Genomic DNA, 23480 nt, shown 5'->3' on the forward strand with positions numbered 1-23480 from the left:
GTAGGAATCAATATATGTAATCCTATATTGATAGAAATTTATAAAATCTTGTATTGCCCTATTGGTGTTGGTAGTTGGCTGGTTGTTAAAATACAAGGGGGTTGTTTTAGTGCACTTCAAGGTTAGAGAAAAAACTATACCTTCAGAATGAATTCTTAACCTACAGATCATAACATGCAACCTATTAAAGAATCTTACTACATTGGCATATATAGCTATATCAGTAAAATGGGTAGTTTCCCTTGAGCCCCGATGATGGGCTGTGTGCTCCCTCAGAGATCACCTGACAGGAAATAATGCATCGTTAACTGTAACAGGAAGAAGTGTGGGAGTAAAAGACACAGTTCTGTCTATTAATTGGCTGCTGTGACCTAACTTGTACATGTGCCATTGGTTTGTTTGTGTCCACCGTGATTTGTAAGATGCCAGGGGGCGGCTCTTAGCACTTAAAAAGGGAAATTTTCTATTTAGGATTACCATGTGGTACATACTACTAAAAAAATATATTTTTGAAAAAATTGTGTATTAATCTGAAGCGACATATTACATATGGGATATTTGGATATATATAGTGATTTTCAATTTTCAGGGATAGTTTCCCTTTAAGGATGAAAACATGATCATGATAGGTGTGTATTTTAAAAAAAAAATAAATGCAACCCCTGAAAAAAAACACCACCACCAGTGTTTTGTTTTATTGCATTTTATTCATTATTGCCAACACACAGACTTAAATTAATCAGACACAGACTACCAGCTTTGGAACAAAGACACATACATAACAATTTCTAAATGTTTTACCCAAGGTGAGAAAAAAGGCAGCAGTTAGCACACTGACCCCCCCCCCCCCCCTCCAATGGGGAGACATTTTAGGGCATTAGAAAAACACTTTAATGTATCTGGGAGTAGAAAACAAAATTAAAGGCTAATGGTAGAGCCCCAGTGAAATAGATCGCTATGTTTGTTTCCCAGGTTGGTGCTCCTCTTACAAGGGACCGGACCAGCTTGTGGAAAAAAACGGAGTGCTGCGCTACCATTTTACTTTCCTTTCTACTGGCAGTCCCAGGCATCCCCTGCGTGTATTCCCGTTCATCCATGCACAGTAGAGTATACAGATTTTTGTTTATGCGCATGTGCAGAACGCCAATCGCCAAGTGACCTAAGCAGATAATGGTGCGGTGCTCAGATAGTTTTTTCCACAGGCCCCAGTGCGATAGACTTAACATGTCTTTTAAATCATATATAGTCAAAGTAAATACTAAATATAGACACCAGTGCAAAAGAAATGTAACATTAAAAGCCTGCACATTTGACACAGCCACTTTCTGCATAACATTGCCATCAACAGATTTGGCCAAACCTAACTTGCCAGATGTGAGGCTGCAGTCACCCAATCTGCTCTGCTTCATATTGGGTGGAATATATATCATGTAGTATATCATGTGATAAAGGTTCACTCACCAGCCCCACCTGCAGTTCTTAATATGTGAGTTTTGGGGGCTTTTAGAAATAGGAATCCAGCTGCTTTTGGCACATTCATATTTATGCATGGCAGCAGTTATTTTCATATCCATGGGAAGAAAATGTAATTAAGTGGGAAATACTAATTTCCCAGATGAGTGTAAAGAGATGGAAGTGGGAAGGTTGCGAATGAACTCTGTAGCACTGAAGGAACAGAATCATTTAATGCATACAATGAACGTTGGCCAAAGCGGTCCCTCAGAATGCTGACACAACACAACCCAATGAATGTGCCAAGTGTTTCTAATTGCTCTTTCATTGATTCACTTCTATATTTTAAAGACAGGGTAGGACTTAGGCAGTAAATCTCTTTTTTGCTAGTCAGGTCTAGCGTAATGGAAGTTATATGTGGATTTTGGCTTTGGTATCCATGGAGTTAAAAAATAGCTGAACTGAGCAGCACATTGAGCTAATGAAATAAATTGGGATAAAAGCACATTCGTTAATTAATCAAAATAATTTCCACTTCATTTGCCACAGCCATGCCGCCTTTTAGTTTGAGCTTTGTTTTAACAAATGGCAGGTGCGGTACAAAGCACAAAATTGCGTGTAAATATGCATCTATGAAATTTGGTAAAACTGTAAAGAAACCCACAGGTACATCATAAGTTCAGAGCTGTCAACCAACCCCATGTCATGAGGGAAATAATCATCCACTTCAGGCCTTTTTGAGACCTTTTATTATTTTATCATTTAGTGTGAAGAGAAATTCAGGCATAAAAAAAACAAATCTGGTTCATGATCTCCCCATGGTTCATGGGTTTGGTTGACAGAACTGCAAGTTGCAGCACACTTTACTTTGCAGACATCTGAAATTATGCTGGGTTTCTGGGATAATAATGCTACATTGTGGGTAAAAAAACATGGTGGACTGTGTGTGAATTTTACACCTTGCACCTTGCACTTACACCTTATAGCCCTTATAAGTATAAAATGGTCTATAAAATATTGTATCCAGTCTAGGTATGAAAGGCTAGGGCACTTGGCCTGAGGATTAATGCAGACCCAAGATCTGCCCCTACACTGCTATAAACCTACCCCTGTGTTGGCCCGGGCGCAGGCACATGGAGTAGATTTCGGCACTGAAACACAAGACACAGTGGCTCAGAGTACAGGCACAAAAGTGGGGGCTGATTCATGGCCTGTGTTTATCCATAGGCCAAGAATCAACCTGGTGTACCTATAGTCTAGTGGCTTAAACAACTTATAGCAGAGTAGCCATTTGCCTTAGAAAGGGAGAGCACTGGGTTGGCTTTGATAAAATAGTAATGGTGCTGGTAGAAACAAATTACTTCCACACAAAATCTAATAGCCAGGTCATTTTTATTTTTAAAACTAAAGGGATCATTTGCCAGCACAGGTACCAAACTGCGCCCGTGCTTACAACTTTAGCGAAGGAGTGGGTCCAAAGGGGACCGCATCGTATTAGTGCTGTTTGCAGCAGAGCTGAATTTTTGTTTTTAAAAATTCAAATTCAACAAAATTTTTGCTGCCCCTGGTAAGTGGCCGCTCACTGCCGCCGGAGGCAAGGTTCTTACTTTTCCTCATAGCAAGATAGAATACCTGCTTTTGCATCATATTATCTACATCACTTCTTTTATACTAATATCCCACACATACCATTTCTATTTTGCAAAAATTCTCACCTCAAAAAAAATCACACAACAAATTTTCACACTTTTCTCTCTTGAGATGTTTTAGTAGATGAGAAGTATATTTACATTTTAGTAAACATGCCATAAAGCCAGAAAGTTTGCCTCTTGATGATATATGATATATTTCCCCATCAAGAGGCAAATAAAATGAGTATCCTTTTTTTTTCCTGGTGTGCATCAGCATTTTTTACATATTGATATTGTCTCTCTGCTTTGCAGCCAGGTTGTAACTCCTATAAGTGTGTGCCTCAGCCTTTTTACACATACATAATTTTTTTTTAGGGATACATTTTACCAATAGACACCGCTTATTCTACGTACTGTACATTCTACATTATTCCAATCAATGGGAGAAGCCATCCTGCCTCCTCAGTTATGGAAAAATGGGGTATCATTCAGAGCCCAAGAAACACCAAGTCTCAATTACATGAAAACAAACGCTTGGTCTGTGTGATGCACTTTAAGGGCTATGACAGACAAAGTAACTTTGGGATACTTCACAAAGCTGAACCAACTGGTAAGTGTTCCTACCGGCAGAAATGCAATTTTAGTAGATTAGTTGCCTGTGGTAAAATAGATTTATCATGGACGACTAATCTCTTTATCTGCCATCAGCCTAAAAGTGGTCATAAACTAGCCGATTTTAGCTGCCGATAAAACTGATTCGGCAGCTTATCTGCCCATGCATGGGCACAAACTATGGGCCTACCCGACTGACATAGCAGATATCAATCGGGCAGATATCAATCGGACAGGTTTGATTTTTTCATTGGATTGGGGACCGCATCAGCTCATTGATGCAGATGCGGTCCCTATGCGTATATCCGCCGTTTTCATTTGATTGTTTGGCCTCAGGGCCCTGAGGCCAAATGCCCAAGTTAGCCCAATATTGCCCACCCAGAGGTCGGCATATCGGAAGAATATCTGCTCACTTGGCGATCTTGCCAAACGAGCAGATCTTACAGTGTATGGCCACCATAAGGTTGATGTCCCATGGTGTCCCGATTTATTTTCCACTATAGATCCCTTCTAACACAGGTGACTAATCTCTCTGTGATGCCTTTCCACCAGGAACAAAGTGATCACCACTGAAACTGCCTGAGGCCTATTTCCATGGCAACTACAGGTAAAATATATGCTGCTTGTACAGCAAGGCATCAGCATTTTGCCACTTTAGCAATGTCCAGCTACTTATTATTCAGGGCTAGACCTGAATGGGGGCCCAGTGAACAGACTGGAGTTAATATCTGTGCATTAATACAATATAAACATTTGGGGTTTCAATCCACAGTCAATGACACTCAGACCAGATATTTTATACAGGCGTCCCTGGCTGACGGTTTATCTTGGGTTCTGTTATACTGATCCAGGGTTTCCATTTCTATAAGGATAATGTACCACCAGTGACAAAATTTTTTCAGAAAATTGGACAAAATGTGTACCATTTTTCCATGGAAAAGTCTTTGCCACAAAACTGTCATATCTATGGCGATTACAGACAGTACAAGAAACAGTGTTGTGCTGTCTGGATATTTGACAGAGTTACGGGTATGGGACCTGTTATCCAGAATGCTCAAGTAATCCGTAATTTGGATCTCCACAACTTAAGTCTGCTAAAAATAATTTAAATATTGAATAAACCCAATAGGATTGTTTTTCCTCCAATAAGGATTACTTATATCTTAGTTGTGATCAAGTACAAGGTACTGTTTATTGTTAGAGGGAAAAAGGAAATCATTTTTTTAAATTAGAATTATTTGCTTATAATGGAGTCTATAGGAGATGGCCTTTCCATAATTCGGAACTTTCTGGATAAATGGTTTCTGGATAAGGGATCCCATACCTGTACTTGTTTGGTGCTACATGACATATCTTTTCCAGATGTTTCTCATATTAAGGGACAGGGTAGAGTGCACCCACATGAACGAAACACTTTGGGCCAGATTCAGTTTGATAAGAAAAGCTAACCCGCTGATTCAATACCAGATTTTCCCATAGATCCAGATGCAATGTAATGAGAAAAATGTATCTCACTGTTTATCAAGTGATAACAATATTGAAGTCTATGGGAAAAGAAACTGGAACTAAATTAGGAGAAAAGTTTTTCCCCTCAAACTCAATCTCGACCAAAATTTTTCACGTGAAAAACTGAAAAATAATATTTCCTCATAGAAAAGAATCTGGCCCTTTATTTGAGGCTGTAAGTTGAGGCTTTTTGAAAACAATACTTTTTGTTTTTTAGATTTTTCTTGTAGCGATCCAAGCAGAAAGGCTGCAGGCTGCGGACCAATGAAGAAGAATGACTGTGGGCCTGTGCATAGGATTGGTCGTCTTGCTGTCTGTGTGATTGGCAATGAAAGAGTTCCATATAGATGTGAGCGCAAGAGGGGTTTTCAATGCTTTGAGCTCTTTAATCCCCAAAGGCATACAAATTTAGCTTTTACAAGAAACATTATTACAAGAATTATACCCTGCAATTAAGTCATTTAAAGCAGCACAGATACTGCAGTATTCTGTAGATTAGTACTGAAAATGCACAATCCCAACGATAGCTTGTAAGGCTGACAGTTATTCAGTGATATGGATCAGAGCAGGGGAGTCATTATTATATTTTGCTATGGTGTTCCCCAGCACAATACTAAATCTTGGGAAGACCCACTTCACGTTAATAGAGCACCAGCATTCTTTTGCTGGTTGTGTCTGACAGCAGCCATGGGACCAGCACACCAGGGAATGTAAGTTGAGGGATTTGCTTATTAGTATTATCATCACAACAACTCCATAATCTGTTGTGTGTACTTTTTGGGTTCTATGAACAGATACATAAATAAGGATATTCCACCTTCAGCCCTACAGCTGTTGGGAAACTGCAACTTTCAAAGGTGTAGCTTAACAACAGTTAGGGTGAAGACACACTGAGCTATTAGTTGCAACTACTTTTTCACAGCTACTAAACCTGGCCATAGATAATACTGGGAATTGCCTCTGCTAAAACATACGTAGAGAAAAATATCAGTAAATGATCAGCATTGTGTAGTTTAGTTGCCATGACCAGTAGCTGCAACTAGTAGCTCTGTGTGTCTTCACCCTTAGGGATTCATAGGCTGTTCATCCCTCAGTTCCCTAAACTGAGTCAACCTCTGATCCTGACCATAACCAATAGACCAGTAGTCACCAGCCTTTTTGAGATGTTTATGGCTCCTTTCAGTGTTAGACCCCTGTCTGCTAAATGCAGCAGCATTAATTTGAAATAACTCTGCACTGGAGCTGACAAAAGCTACTCACATCACATCATATAAAAAGCTGATCATGCAAAATTAGCCTAATTGGTTTTAACAACGTTTGAGTAAATATCACTGCCCCACAACCAGGAGAATATCATGATAATCAATCATGGTCACAAACTAACTGCAAGAAAAGCTGTAGCCAGCAACAAACAATGATGGTGGTTGCAAAAGAATGTCTTCCAATTAAACGTGGCACTACAGCACCATACAATACTTTTATAAGAGCAAAACAGTAGTGAAATATCCAGCAACTGATAATTAGAAGGTGACTATTTCTTTCCCTTTTTGTGTTTGTGTCCACTTATTTTCTCTAGAGTTTTATGCCATGCATAAGTTTAAAACAAGTTATCAGCACACCCTAGCCTTCCTAATAAATGTAAGCCCAGTGTTCAGTGCCAGAGGGATTGGCACTCTCCTATACACATTTAAAGAAATGCACAATGGCTCAGCAGGGCAAGTGAATTCAGGGACAACCCTTGTAAGTTTAAATGTGTCCACTGCAAGGACATCCCTTGCAATTTTAATGAGTCTACTGTAAGCTAACTCATTAACTTGCAGGGGTTGACCCTGCATTTACTTGGCCCGCTGTGCCAGTGTATCTTTATTTTACCACAGCCAAGTATGACACAGAAAATAACATTTTTCTAAATTCAAAGTAAGCAGGCATCTAATGAAAACTGTATTTTAGCTTATATACAAATTATGCTTCTGTCAAAACCGTTTCCTTGAATTCTTGCCTCACAGGAAGTAAAATGCAGCGCCAATTCCCCCTTAGCCATGCTAGCATGTGAACTCTATTATATCAGTACACCCTATGTGTAAATGTATAAAATATGCAATTATGCGACACAAACATCTCTTCTCCAGAGTTCAGGTGATGAAAAAGCTAAATTTGTGTCTATAAAAGAAAAAAGAACACAACCAAAGGCAGAAATAAAAATCTGAACAATATAGTGCAACAAAAAAAGAAAGAAATGAATGTAGCACTGCCCCACTTGTATCCATAACCCCGCAGTCTTAGCAACAAGGCATTGTGATGAATTAAAGGGTAGAAATGCATTTTTTCGACAATTGAGAACAATAGAGAAAGAGACCTGATTTGGTCATTTTCAGATTTCAGCCCCATAAACACTTGGCTTTTGGATATTTTCTTCAAACAAGATTTCCAAAAAGCAAACCCACATAAAGGAACCATAATTACTGCAGAACAATTGCTTTGCACCTGCCATGCCGCCTGTGTCACAGCCTTATTCATTTGTAGTCGCAGATTTTAGACACCAGGTTTCCAATACCATGTTAGTGGTGATAATGGCACCAAAATATGTTTTTAATGTAGGCTGTTTTAGATCTTACAGATAGCTTGAACCAGTCCTTACTGCTAATCTTCTTATCTCTTTGGGGCTGAAATTCCCATAATATTCTGAGAAAGATGTCAGTATATGTTGGCTCAACCTTTCTGGAAGATCTGGTGGCCAGCTGGTGGCAGCTGTAGACACAAGGTTAACATGGCAGTTATCTTGTTTGGTCCCCACCATATCTGAAAATTTCTGGTACAGTCTATGAGCTGATGATCTGTCCTGACCATGTCTCATGCTTTGTGTGAGGGGAGAGATGAGTCAAGATGACCTCCACAGCCTGAAATTTCTGGTTCTTGGGTGGAATTGGGCACATCTTGAATGTAACCTCGTCTCCCTCGACTGGCACATACTCTCCCTCAATACTAAGAAAGAGTAAAAGAATAGTTAGAAAATAATCATTAACACTTACATTTTTAGCAATGTATAAAGAAACTGAAGAAATGGGTAGAAAATAATTTATGGCACTTACCTGCACATGCTGTTTTATAGTAATTTGTTTATTTCCTTGTCTGCAGGGCACAGTACATAAATACCCCCACCCCCTGTACACAGTTGCCCACAAGATAAGTAGGGACTGCTTATAAGGCAGTGGGGTGCTAAGAAAATAACTTTACCCAGCCTGCTGCAAATCTATCTTGCCTCCAATCTGTGCCTCCAAAGACGCCCCAGTAGCTCCTAATCTGTTTATGCTGATTCACATCTGGGGATTTTGCCCTGAGCTAAGGGCTGTGGCACACAGGGAGATTAGTCGCCCGTGACAAATCTCCCTTGTCGCGGGCGACTAACCTCCCCGAAATGCCATCCCACCAGTGAAAATGTAAATCGTCAGCGGGATGGCATTTCGGGGAAATCACGGCGCTGCGATTTACGTACTCGCCGGTGGGATGGTATTTCGCGGAGACTAGTTGCCCCATCTGCCACAGCCCTAAGAGACAGGCTGACAATATATAGTATTTATATAATATACAATGAACAGTACAAGACTAAATAAAACTTAATTTGCATTACACGAGATAGAAACCTGTGTATTCTGCATCGGATTTAATTCACAGACAGCCCTTTATGACAGATCTAACCTCAATTTCTGTCAAGTTTTGATGATTTCTAAAATCAGCTTCTCAACAGCAGCCAAGAACAGATATGCATTGCCATTACAGAGCTGCTCCTCATATTATATCAAATGTCTTTTGTCTGTGCTATGGGTCTGTGGCACTACTGAAACATAATACATCACATGCTGTTTTGTTCCACTGCCCCAGTCCCCAGCCTCAGAAGAAGAAGTATTTTTTATTACATGGCATGATACATGGCTTATATTTATATAACCCAGCCTGAAAACCTTAAGCTGTTGTTGCTATAAAACTCCCAATATTCACCACTGGCTGAGCAATATCAGCTGGGGGTAAGTGCCCAAATGTGGAACAGACCTGATATACATAGTTTTGGGGAGTTTACATTTTCAGGCACTGCTATGGGGCCCCCTTTTCCCTCCAAGTCAAAGTAATTCTAATTGGCAAAGTAGTGTTTGCTCTTTATCATGCATATGAAGTGGGATAATAACCCTGAAAAACATCACATGAAAATGAAATGCGGATTCTCTGTGCAAGGTAAAAACACATTTCAAACTAACATCTTCCCTAAATGTCACACATAAATAGAATCAAACAGCTCTATTAAAAGAGAAGAGAAAGAGGGGCAAATAGAAAAGCATGAGAAGACTGAAGTTTTATAAATAAATGGCAGAAGAGAAAAGGCCACATAACTGACAGAATGGGAAAGTAAAATTGGGGAAGCAATCACAGATAATATAAAGAAAGATAAAACCAGTAGGAATAAAGAAAGTAAAAATAAATAATAAATATGATGATAGAAAGTCATTAGAGAAATTCATTAGTGGAAGACAGGATACAAGGTGAAGGCAAAAGAGAAAGTGAAGATACAAAGGTAACACAGAGAAAGAGAATGAGTGTAAAAAAGTGAAGAAGGTAAGGAATGCAAAAGAAATAGAAAAAATTACACATTTTGTGAACAGGTCAAATAGTATTTATTTGTTTTAAATTCAATAAAATTATCTGAAGAGCAAAATATGTTTTGAATTTGTAAATAAGGCTAAAAACAGAATAATACTAAAAAGCAGCCCCTTTCTAGTTGCTAGGGCATGGTCTCTAACAACTGCAAGGAAGGATTTGCTTTATTCCACTGAGATGTTCTGTTTATCCTAAATACAGTATGCCACAGCAATCAGACTTACTCAGAAATGTGCACAAATATGTCTTCTGTTCCATTTTCAGGGGTGATGAAGCCATGACCTTGGGAACGTGAAAACTGTTTGCAGACGCCTTTGTAAATGGGTCCTGCAGAGGCACGGGCAGTGCTAAAATGGACCAAAGACAGAAATACAGATGCTAGTGATGCTATGGTAACACCTCCTGTGCAGGTGGAGATTGGCATTGCTGCAGTATAACTGTGTGGCAGAGCTGGATACATACTAGAATTCTGCATTTACAAAAGGCATCTCAGGAATCATGTAGCAAAATGGTACAATAGGCAAAGCACAAAAACGGGTGCAAATTGCATGTTTTTTGCCAACGAAGCACCATTTTCTCCAGCACATGCATTTTATTGCATTCACTGGGTTCAGCACAAATCTATGCATTTTATGTCTACAAGAGACAGTGTCAGACTGTGATGTCAGGGGGCCACCAGAAAACCCCAGACCATGGGTCCACTCTCCAAACAATTCTTCATCCACTTCTTACTCTGTCTCTACATTTTCCTAGTTATTTTATCTTTACATACTATTATCTATTCTTCTATATATTTAGTTGCTTTGTTCCCATAGAAAAAATAAGTAATGGCCATGAATTAGGCCAAATGACTAGAAGCAGGAGTGCCCACTGACACCTGGTCCCACCAGGAATTTTCATGGTATCCTTGTGGGCCAGTCCACCACTTACAAGAGAGCAATATAAAGGGTGGCACCTGAGTGTCCCCTAGCACCCAGCCTATCATTTGCAGGAGTTCCTGCGTATGCCCTGCCCACTGCACTTTGTGCCTGATGCACTTAAAGATGTGGAACCACAAAAACAACAGTACAAACATACTTACGCTGAATATGTCCGTGTCCTCTTGGTTGGCAGGGGGCTAGGAAGTTCCCCCAAAAGGAGGTGACTTCTCTCCCACAGCCTGCTCCCTTCCCTGTGGAACGGATATGAAGTGGCGACTGGAGATTTAGGAGAGTGGAGAGGCTGAGTGGGAGTGGTGGGATCTGATGACATTGTGACACTGAACAAGCTAAGAATGAGAGAGGGCTGGCGTCCCACTAGCTCCAAACTCTTTTTTCACCTAAACAGAAAAACAATTGGAGAATCAAATTTAGTTTAAAATGACTCAATGCTGTAATTACTATTATGTATTGATCAGGAACCAACATATTCGGCAGTGCTTTACAACAGAAAGCTGTATATATTAAACACACAAAAACTCGTCAATACAGGACAAAAAAGAGGGCCCTGCTCAATGGAGCCAACAGTCTTAAAGGAGGTGGGAGTATGAAGAATGAAGCTATGCGACTATGCCCGCTCACATGTGCTTAGGATCATCCCATGACAGAAATGTCTAGGTGCAATGATCAAAAACACATATTAATCATATACAGGATACAGATTAGCAAGTAACTTTTTTTTCCCTTGGTGTTCTCTGAGTTATGACTATAAAGCCATCCCTCTGTCAGCTAAGGCTCCAATTTCCACAATGCCTTGCATGCTTCCTCACAGGTTTGCTACATTCTTTCATTCAGCTGTTGCCAAACAGAAAACTTGGCTACTGTGCTACTATTTCAGCACATGTGCATTTAAAGTCAGAGGCTGCACAGGTCAGAGACCACATGCAACTTCTACCCAGCAAGTAAAACAAAATGGTGGCCACCTACATCCCCTGTGAGGCTGAGTTTTAGGAGGTAATGTCTACATTAAAATAAGACTTTGGTAAGTTTCAGACTAGGCAGCATTTAACCCCATTTAGGCTGTACTGGAATGGTTAAAAAATTTGCTACACAAACATCCTTGTTATTATGATTTTCTTGTGGTTATTTCTATAACAATTTATTTGGGAGTTTCTCAACTTAACATTATCATGCTGAGATTTAGCTTGCTATTAGAAAACTGACTTTTTATTTATAAAAAGTTAGGCACCCCCCTTGTGAAATAGGTCACATTTTTTTCTTTGGGCCAGTGCATCAGCCCGTGTTGCGCTGGAATTTTCTTACATTTGAGATGATGCATACGCAGACTTGTTTAATGTGCATGAGCGAACAGGAGTTTGCACAAGGGATGCTGCAGAAAGGTAACCATATGCTGGCACAGCTCTTATTCAGTTTTCCCCAAAGCCCAGTGCCCAGATCTCTCTTAACAGAAGAACCAGCATAGGGAAAAAACTTTCAACCCCTATAGTTGTGCATCATGTGCATAGGCTTTGGGTCCATCAATATGGCACATAAATAAGATTCTGGGATGATGATGCAAAGCTTGCCTTAGTAACATAGTCAACAAAATGGCGTCTGCCTGCTTGCTGCAATTGTAAAATCCAATACTGAAGGAAAATCCATTTACAATACAGTGTAAATCAGTGTAAGTAAAGTTTCTGGCCTAACTAACAAGATTTTGGAATTATTTCTTTGGGTGACAGATCCCCTTTAAGAAGATGTGGCAATATATTTTATTTGGAAACATAATTCTAACACCTTCCAGTTTTAGAATTGAAGTTATCTCGACAGGCATAGTAAGTAGTCCTTATCTAAATTACTAATTATTTTTTAAATGATTTGGGTAGACAAGACACAGTGAGGCCTATGTCACCTGTATCATTTCTTTGCCAGTGTATGATACCAATTTGTGCTGCCATGTTATTCACATAAATGGAAACCCCTGCCACCATTCCTGTTCGAGTAAAAAAGCACGTTTTTGCACAAAAAACACCATTAATGCCACTGACAAAGAGGTACTGAGAATTATGTGCCATTACCTTAAGGGTTACAATAATTATAGGCTTTTGTTTGTTTTCCTATCTTCTTTTCTTTCCTCATGCAAACAAATATAGAGGCTAAAGAGCTGGGATCCAAACTGCTAGAAAAGTGCAGAGTGGCCCATCCCTACCAGCAAATATGGTATAAAATAAGGCAAAGATTCACTTAGTGCATATGTCCAACTTTACACGAACAAAGGCCATACACATTTTCATTCTTTTAAAAACATATAAGAAATCAGTACAATATAATTTAGGCTAACGTCACAAGGGGACAGCTAACTGAAAGCACCAGTGATTGCCTCCCTCTGCACCCAATCACTTGAATGGAAAATTCTGTACAGTGCAAAGCCAAAAAGTGCTAAAACCTGCACTGTTATTATTATATACATCATATGTACAAATATAATTACATGTTACTGAAGCAGATACAAATTGTTGCCGATGCTTCTAGGCATTTTTTAATCAAGTTCATAGGAGCCATGGGATTAGATCATGGGTACATCTAACTGGCTGAAATAAACACCCCCATGAGACATTAGCCTTGTGGTTTCAGGCTACTACAATATAGATTTCTCTTTAAAGAAAGTGTGAGTTGCTGCATTACCCGGTGTCAGTTCCCTGACAGAAGGTATGTGATATTCCCTGTGCAGACTTGGGAAGCATTATTCTATAAGGGAAAGTGTCAGCTATACCAATGCACCAAATTATAGGGACAGTAACTCCAAGAAATAAAAATACCAATATATAAATCTAAACATAGTGCTACAGTACTAAGGGGCATATATTTGCTTTGCCACCTCATTTTGGTTTTTGTCTTGTTTCAGCAAAATGATTGTGCTCCTCTGTCTGCTTCTCCTTGGTGAATCCAGCTGACTAATGCTGTTTGTCAGTGCCAGACACCATAGTAGATCTGTAATAACAAAGGCCAATATTTTTCCTGGCCAGCGTCCCAATGAGACCAATCAAATGCAATTTTAAAAGAAAAATAATTGGAGCGGATGCTATACAATATTCATAATATTTGACAATATGTGTATATAAAATTCTTCTTATGGATATTTTACCGCAAATGAGACAGACTTTTCATCCAAATATCCTCAGTAAAATAATTACTCAAAACTAAAACAATTTGGTACCCTTAAAGAGGAATTTGAGCTCCCCCCTGCCATGTATTTCCGCTACCTACAACTCAGGCATGCCTTCTACGCCCAGTTTCCTATTAGACCTATACAGGTGAAGGATACCTCGCTTGAAAAATACATGCATAGACCAGACTTGAGAAAAGCTATGTCATGGTTTTACAACTTATTATGGCAATCTACCCCGAACCCACTGGCCAAGACCAAGGCTAAATGGCAGAGCGATATACCAGACTTGGATGACGAAATGTGGGATGATGCCCTTGACCAGATTCCCGAAATAACAATGTCAGTCAGAGACAGGTTTATCCAAATTAAGTTTATTAATCGCGCTTATTTGACACCCTACAGACTAGCAAAGATATACCCTCAAACGTCAGACCTATGCCCCAAATGTAACACAGCAATAGGCTCCTTTCTCCATGTATTTTGGGAATGCCCAGCCATTCAACAATTATGGTCAGCAGTGCTGAAATACATCAATGAAACATTGGCTTTCCCCAGCATACGCTCCCCAAAGCTATGTTTATTGGGGGTGCTAGAAGACCTGGGGTTATCGCCATACCAACGTTTGTGCTATTTGCAACTGCTATTTTATGTTAAAAAAGCAATTTTGCTAAATTGGAAATCGACTACTGCCCCCTCACTTACCTTTTGGAAAAAATTAATCAACGACGTGCTACCTAAGCAAAAACTAGTCTATAACTCTAGAGGCTGCCCAACCAAGTTCAATGCAGTGTGGGACACCTGGTTAAATGCACAATCTGTATAACTCTGCCAGGCTCGCCAAAGCTCTATATACTCTCTCCTTCTTTCCTCTTTTCTTCTTTCCTTCTAAATTTTTTTTTTTTTTCTATTGTTGTTTAAAAATGTTAAAACCTTAAATAAAAACTTATAAAAAAATAATTATTAGGAAGAAATCATTACCTTTCTGGACCAATATTGGCCTTAATAATGGTTATTAAACAGAGCACAGTTCTGGGTCCAATCATTTTGGCTAATAGGTGGCCTTGTAGTTTTCTTTTATCATCCTTACAAAATTTAAAAAGCATACTGCCCAATAGTCCTCCTATTGTTTAGTAGAAACGCCACACTTTTGGCTCACCTAATCAAATATTTACTGTCACACTTACTTCACATTTTCTAGAACAGGCAGCCATCTCTAAAAAGGTATTCTCCCTTCCTTTCCCTCCTTGTTTCATACTGCACATGTGTTTCATTCCCTCCCCCTCTCCCATGTGTAGCTCAGAACAGGAGACAGGATCAAGTTACACACATGCTCAGAGAATAGGAAGGCTGCTGCTGGCACCTACAGGAAGGGGAGAGAGATTTCAGTGATGTCACTGTAGTCTTCACACTGCTGTAGGCTGCCAGCACCATATCTCAGAGAAGCAAGCAGGGATCTGGGAATTTAGATATGCATTAAGTACTTAAAAAGTACTTATTTATATTAACCTTTCATTGTCCTTTAACTGATTATCATTTGGTAATCCAAATGTTGTTAGGTATGCAATACCAAAACCTAGAATCCCATGCAGCATAGTTAGGGTAATGGTTCTATCCCATTCATCCTCCTTGCCTTCATGTGCTATAAACTTTTATCCCCACTAGACAATGTCAAATGGGAGACGTGCACTAGTCTTAGCAAAATTTATAAACGGATTATATAGGATAAGTATTGCCACCCAACCTCGCTGGCAAACCACCAGCTAGGGCCAGGGCTGGTATTACAAATTTACTTGTAATGTACTTACTGATAAATTTGTAAGGGTAGCAACCCTACCTATAAAATTCCTACCATGACCCTTTCTGCGGCCCACCACCACTTACTAGCTGAGGCCCACCTCTGCCCTGCCCATTTTCCTGCCCTGTGAAATCACTGCCCACCCCTGACTTGAAGGCCAGTACTGACACAAAGTAAAGGTGGCAACCCTATATAGGATCATCATTGAACTGCAAAATTTTAATCCAGCAGCCACTTTTGTTGCACAGAGAAAATGCTTTTTCTCTAAAGTTCACTTCTGACTACACTATTGATTTGCCTCTGATAACTTCTACTTCTGTCCCATTACTGGTTGATTTTTGCCTTGACTTATCTCTTTAAAGTATTTTATGGAATTTTAGTATAGTGGACTGATTTTTCACTGTGATTTTCCTTGTTTGGTAATCTTAAGTGCTTGCCATGGCAGTCTACAATGCCAATACAGAAATACAAACAAAAACCCCACACACAAACATAATGGTTTTTATATGCTTTTAATATAGTTCCGTAGGATATCCAACATGGCTCCTTTCTTGCAATTATCCATGAAAGATTCCTCTGCTCACATATACTATGCCCACTTTGTGTATCTCTATATACAGTGTATGTACGGTCCCTTTTTTTTACAGGCCAATGTCTCAGGAACACATTTCCATGCAACTTCTTTATTTTCATCATATCCTTCACTATGCTGCACTTGTTGCCGGTAAGAATGAGGTTAAGAATTTTACTTGGTTGTATGAACCTACAGCTGTGCAAAATTAAACAGGCTGTTACATGTGTTCTAACTGCAAAATGTTGTAAAAAACTTGCTGTTTAAATATTTTAAGCACCCTGGGCCTGCAGCGCCTCTTTTGTTAATCCTGACATTATAATAGATTTTTACAATGAGGCTTTTATTTTCTGTACAACGGAAAAGTTGCCTATCCTGTTCAATCCCTCCTGCATTTTCTACTTTTCATGGAGGTTAAAGCTTATTCTGATAATATGTGTAGTTTTCTATGGACTGGGCTAATTTACTGCTCAATGTCTATACTGGGGTATACCGTACTTGAGCCTTAGATTGCCTGATTACCAAAGGTATTTGAGCCATAATCTGGTTACATTTATATGGCAATTCCACCCAGGGCTAGCATAGCTAGTGTTCAAATTCCAGTTTTTGTGATTTTCCTTCCTGAGCAGAAATTCGAAGATAAAGGATGGCAAATGGACCACCCATGATAAAATGTATGGAATTTTTTTTTTCTGAGCCTATAACTAATAAAGGTGACCCAGTATATGATGAACCGATTACCATATCATTCTATTTTTTAAAAATGATTTCATTTTCCCTGTAATAATAAAACATCTTAACTTGATCCCAACTAAGCTGCATGGATCCATGTAAGTGGCACAACAATCCTACTGGTTTATTTCAACTTATTATCAAGAAAGATCTCTAATCCAGAAAACCACAGGTCCCAAGCATTCCACATAATTGATCCTCTACATCAGGGGCCCCCACACTTTTTAACTTGTGAGCAACATTTAGATATAAAAAAAAGCAGACTACAGGGGGCTCTGTTTGGTAGTATCCATGGTCTTTATGCCTCCAAATCTTTCCTCCAAGTTAGAATTCAAGAATTAAGACCTGCTTTTAGGCCACTGGGAGCAACATCAAAGGGGTGGTGAGCAACATTATGCTCCCGAGCCACTGGTTGGGGATTACTGCTCTACATGCATATGATTTTTAAATCAGAAGCATGCTGACCTTCCTCTCCATCACAAAAAATACAGACAGACATCTTGTCAGAATGAGGTATAATGCTGCTATAGAAATAAAGGGTAATTATAACAATGACACAGCAACTACACTTCAAGTTATATTTTCCTGTAATAACAGGTTTGTTAAATGGTATAGTAAGTTTATTTATGGCACAGATCTAATTATCTTTCCTGTAAGGCACAGGACTATGCATGGACTGTAAACAAAGCTTTCTAGCAGAATGCTGAGCTGGCAGCCTGAACTCATCTACATGCTGCTTCCTCACTCCCCACAAAAATAGTGCCATATTTGTATATACCTGATAATAGTAGTACCATTTAACCCACATTTATATGACCATGGATTTAGTTATATTTTGAACATTTGAACTCAAAGAATCTAATTAGGTTAGATGTGCTGAAACCTGCATCTGAAATGCAAGTCTAACTCACAAACTCATGCCCATGAGTAAAAGCCTTTATGCTTATCAGCTGCCCATATACTTTATGACAGTTGCCTTGGATTTAAGATATTCTTTAATTAAGGTTCATACTACTTGCTTTTCACTGCAATTTATCAGGATGTATTATATGGTTGCCAGGGCCGGAACTAGGGGTAGGCAGAAGAGGCAGCTGCCTAGGGCGCAAAGATTGGGGGGCGCCAGGCAGGAGCCTCTCTTGCCTACACCTAGTTTGTGCTCCATTTTCATTGCCCCGCCGCTTGTCATTACGCAATTATCACCGGAGGTACCTAACATTTTATCTGTCATTCTTCTTTAAGTAAACTTTTTATCTTAAAATCCCCTAAACAACTCTTAACAACCCCCAAAACAACATGATCTTTTTCCTGCATTCAGTCTCTAAATCAACAGCAGCTCAACTGCAGCTCTTTCAGCTACTTCCAACTTCAGCATGAAGCTCTGCCCCTTTTCTTTTCTGAGCTCTCCGTCTCTCTTTCACTGTGAAGATTGTCAAAGAGGTGTCTACTGCACATGCTTGCTGCATGTGGGGAAAAAGCCTTACACTTGACTAGGCAGTTGGTGAAATGAGCTGCTTGTGCTGTAGAAAGAAATAAGACTGAGTGCTGGGAAAAAGGTATGTTTTTCTGGGCACTATTTAGAGCAATTTTAGAAACACAAAAAAGGTTTACATATTCTCTAAATGCCATGTAATAATAATCTGATGCCATGTTTAAGATCATGGGCAGGCTGAGGGTCATAAAAAATCCTTGGAGGGTAGCATTCTGCCCACAGGAATCTAGCAGGACATCTCTGTTTTAGAATATACTGAACTGACACACTTACATAGGTCATGCTGAGGAAGATCCCTACAGACAATACATATATAAAGAGAAAGAAAAAACATACATACACATGGCAATTTACTGAATTCAATTTTATGGTTACTAAGCCAATTATCAGCACAGGCTGAAAAACAAAAAAACTTGAAAGAAAATATTAATAACAAATAAACTGATCTAAACCTTGGAAACCATAGTTACCATTTGCCTGCCAGATAGGAATGGATCGTGTCCTATTCTATAGAAGAATACACAAGGTTTATGATAGGACTTAATCCCTTTTCTCTGAATCATATATTACTTTTCATTGTGGCAAATCTCCTAAAAACATGAGACTGCGCCCTGCTCTGCCTTATTCCCAGCCCCCTTTCAGTTTCCTCACTCAGTCATTGTGCAATACAAGAAATATTACAGGAAAGTTACAGTTTTGCTTTTTGAGTCTGTAAATAAAGTGGCATTGCCCCCCCGGCACTGGCTTCAGATCAGGTCTTGGCTGGTATTTAGAATAGGCCCTGGCATTTCAAGTACACAGAGGCCCAAATAGCCCCCCACAAGCCTAGTAAACAGTGTCTATCTATGGCATCTTACAGGAGCCCCTCTGGCAACTGCCAGAATCCACTGATTGCCAGTCTGGGCCTGCTTCAGATAATGTGGCAGCCAGCTACACTTGGCAAGTTATAGAACTCGGTCCTAGCAAACTACTTGTAGTTGTGACTACAAGTACAGGAGGTCAGATAAACCACAGCAATGTGCAATAGAGCTGAGAGTTACTAACTGGCATATGGAAGCCTGAAGAGAATAGCAAGAGTTGCAATGTTAGAGTTCCATGATTTACAAAGGGTTTTTTCTAGGTAGGGGAACCTTGCTGTTCTCTGCCTCCAGCCCTGACCCAAACTATTTAAATAGCAATGAAAAGATTTTGCGTATATTATAATAAGGTGTTCTGTGCTCAGTCAGAATCACATGCCAGCAGACTGCATCAAAGACATACACAGAAATGTAAGTGTGTTGCAGACATGGGAGTAAAATAGCTAGGAAAGAAAGGACAACCAGGATTTGCTTCAATTCAATTACAATGAGAAGAGCAGATTCAATGAAATATTTGTCAAAAAGGTAATGCAGAGAAGCACAAGTTCAACTCTCAGAACCATTACTGGAAATTCTTCCATTAATCGTATTTATGTGCGTCCCTTCCGTTTGAATGAAAGATTGATTTTGATATCTTCAGGATTACTCTGCCATTTAATTTGTGCTGAGTATGTTTCCTAATGTGGTAGCAGTAAGTAGTATCTGGGAGCCATCCAAGGATGCTGGGGATATATTATTACGCAGGGTGGGAAGGAGTGCATAGAGATTCATGCACAGTAAGTATAAACCTTGTGGTCTTTTATTTAGAAAGGTAAATCTGATCTAGTGATGAGGGAAACTTTCCACTGGCCTCTTGTTTCCAGCATTCCTCAGCAGAATGTCCTTATTTATAACCTGATTTGTATCAGCACTTAGGTATTGGCATCTGCTTCAGCAACCCAGGTACAGACCAAGTCCATGACTGGGATATAAAAAAGGCCCTGGCATTTCAGCTCTACAGAGGCCCAAACATCCCCCTACCAGCCCAATAAATAGTAATTGTCTATGGCATCTTACAGCAGCCCCTCTGGCATTTTCCAGAATTCACTTTGTAGCCTGCACACTATTTAGCAAAGTAGGTGCACCCGGCATATCAGAGAATGGTGTGAGTACAGACTAGAACAAGTAGGACCAAGTATTTAACAGTGTTTTGACTGGCTAAATTGGGCCCCAACATTTTAGCCTATCGCTGCTTTAGCCCCAACATTTCAGCCAATCACTACACTTTGTGATCATAAATAACTGCAAAGCATTCGATACCTGCTGGTGTACTTTTAAATTCACTACAATACAAATTTGGTGCAGAAGGATCATAAGTCCTTACCGTTAATATCCAGGTGTCAGACAAAACCAGACTGGACCAACACTACATGATTAAAACATGAAACCACACACACTAAATCACTGAAATCATTCAGCCACTAAGGAAAACTCTGACTTTGTTGTAGTTCATCTGTCCCCTTATTACAGAAGGTAATATAAGATTGTAAGCTTTATGGGGCAGGGACCTTCTTCCTACTGTGTTTCATACCACATGGTATTGTGTATTTATACTTATTTATTGTATTTATTATAACACTTGTCCTCCCTGTGTGTAATTGTATATATTGTAAGATTGTACAGCGCTGCGTATCCTTGTAGTGCTTTATAAATAAAGTTATACATACATACAAGTTTAGTTACACTGATGGTTTACCCAGTGATGCCCTTCCTTCTGTATGCTAAGTATTTAATTGGTGCTTGAACAGAGGCTTGGTAGAATGCTGGCACAGAGGGGCTGTTGCAGGGTCAACGTCCAAGCAGCTGAGCCTTAAGTGTGTGTGTAGTTTAGAACCCCAGTTTCACAGTGTGGCTGTGGGTGATTTGGTGCATGGGGGTAATCAGCAGTGCAACATGATGGGGAGCTGAGCATGAGAGAGATTGGTTAGTGAGGTAGGAGAAGAGTACAGTCTGCAATGCTTAGAGGGATACTGATAATAATCAGATTGAAGTAACTGAAGCAAGGGATAATTACTGTCTGTATTAGATATATTTTTGTAGAGTCTTATGAGTTAATTGGGGATCTTCAGCCAGTACTTAGTGCTGCAGGCAGTCTTTTCAAGTCAAAGATTTAATGTGATGAGAAAAAGAGGTTGCAATGATAAATATAAAGTGGCTCCCCAGCCAAATGCCATGTTGCCATATGGCCCTAGATGATTTGCTCCGGGGGAAAGTAAAGCTCAGGATCGCCTATATAGAGAACCCCTCCTTTACACAAGAGCCTACCCATTTGCTTTCAGCTGAGTACACAGGAATCTATGTTCTGTGTTTAGATCTTTAGCTACAGCAGAAAGGTACATTATTAAACCACACACTTTGAGGGTATCACTGTATGTGGCTCTATATGCCATATAAACAAATGCTTTTTATAGCTGTTCTGTATGGTTTTCTATAAAGGTTGGCAAATATATATGCAAATAGGTAATAAGGCACAGTAAACAAACCATATTACCTACCTATCGGATTGTGTGACAGTGAGATACCATACTGCTTTTAACACAGAGGTAAAGTGGAATGTATATGTATATATCACTCTGATCCAGATGTTAGTGAGTCATGTTCTCAATGGAACAGATTACCTATTGCTACATGCTGAGGATTGCACTCCAGACTCATGGTCCAAACAAACGAGAGCTGAATTTCTGACAGCATAAGCAGATAAACCCAAGGCACGTTCTAACAGGCCCCTATGCTGACAGTATCCATAAGTGAAACAGCTCAGTTTAGACTGCAAGGAAAATATGCTTTGTGAAGTGATGTTCCGGGTGTTCAGTAAAGCATATTGGCTATTCAATACCTGACTGTAAGCTCCACTGGGGCAGGCACTAATGTGAATGATGCATAATCTCTCTTAAGTGCTGTGGAATGTTTGTGCAATATAAATATATTAAATGCTAATATGTTTTGTTCTGATCTACCATGGGGGCTAATTGGGACAGAAAACTGTAATAAAATCACAATTGCCAGCAAGTCTTTAAATCTTATCAGTGATGTGTAAACTGTGACCCTTTAGCTCTTGCTCAACTACAACTCTCAGTGCCCATTATACCTTCAGCAGATTGGATAATCTAGACCTGCATACATCTTCCCATTAAACTGGGCCAAATCTTCCTGCAATACATGGGGCCCTATATTTGTTTACTTCGATCCTATGAGTGCCACTCTACTCTCAGAAGCCTGGGCACCTGAATACTAGCTGGCATTTCTGTCATGGCCTCTACCCCTGGGGATGCCAGTCCATCTGCTTCCCACCAAGCAGCAGTGAGACAAATGCAATGCCAGGCTGCTGCTCTTGTGCCACATTATGGAGAAATGCAGCCAGACCTGCTGCCAGCACACACAAGCCCAATAGGGAAGAACAACCGTGTGGGCGATTCCCGGACCGGTACCATAAATACTGAGAGGCTTTCACACGGACACACACAGACACACACACACATACACACACACACACACATATATATACACACACACACATACACACACACACATACACACACACACAGACAGACACACGGACACACACACAGACACACACATACACACGGACACACACACATACACACACACACGGACACACACACACACAGTAACGCTCTGTCAGTACCTGCCTTAGTGGGCTCCATGCATGCCTGCTGCACACGGACCTATTCTCTAGTCCCCTCGGCATTGAGCCCCGGCTGGGGGCACACACGTCTTTATCCGAACAAATCGGACTGATTTATTTCAGCTTTTCACTGTTTAACCCCTTATATACCACTTGCTTGTGTCAGTATTATTTGTTGCAAGAAGAGCCAACACTTACCCTTTATTTCTCTGCCGCAGCCGAGGCGTGATGATTCCCTCACAGCACCAATATGCCCTGCCCTAGCGCCTGGTCCTTACAAGCCCCCAACAGGGTGTCTTCTCCCGATCAAAATCTTCCTTGTTATTTTTCATCTAAATTCTCTACACACCCCTCCAGCTGACGTGTGTGACAGGAGGGGGCGGGGCTTAGAAGGCTCTCGCATTAAGGCGCAGCTTG

The 23480-nt window shown here is 40.0% G+C and overlaps 1 protein-coding gene across 4 annotated transcripts; it reads right to left on the bottom strand.

The window, feature by feature from the left end:
* Positions 1–687: 687 nt before the first annotated feature.
* On the bottom strand, positions 688–23480 carry csdc2 (cold shock domain containing C2). 4 transcript variants are annotated; one of them, NM_001100248.1, is given in 5 exon segments: positions 688–7317; positions 7424–8183; positions 10073–10195; positions 10930–11166; positions 23262–23381. In NM_001100248.1, coding segments are annotated over 3 exon segments (456 nt in total). In that variant the 5' UTR covers positions 11100–11166; positions 23262–23381; the 3' UTR covers positions 688–7317; positions 7424–8020.

This window comes from Xenopus tropicalis, chromosome 4, assembly GCF_000004195.4.
Source record: "Xenopus tropicalis strain Nigerian chromosome 4, UCB_Xtro_10.0, whole genome shotgun sequence".
Taxonomy (NCBI): Eukaryota; Metazoa; Chordata; class Amphibia; order Anura; family Pipidae; genus Xenopus; species Xenopus tropicalis.

Excerpts from the sequence above, each read along its gene's own strand:
- csdc2 (XM_031899724.1), bottom strand. The coding sequence starts at position 11,099 with ATGTCATCAGATCCCACCACTCCCACTCAGCCTCTCCACTCTCCTAAA. Across the intron at positions 10,196-10,929 it reads AGGACACGGACATATTCAGC|CACTGCCCGTGCCTCTGCAG; the intron begins GTAAGTATGTTT and ends GGTCCATTTTAG. Across the intron at positions 8,184-10,072 it reads ATATTTGTGCACATTTCTGA|TATTGAGGGAGAGTATGTGC; the intron begins GTAAGTCTGATT and ends ACTCTTTCTTAG.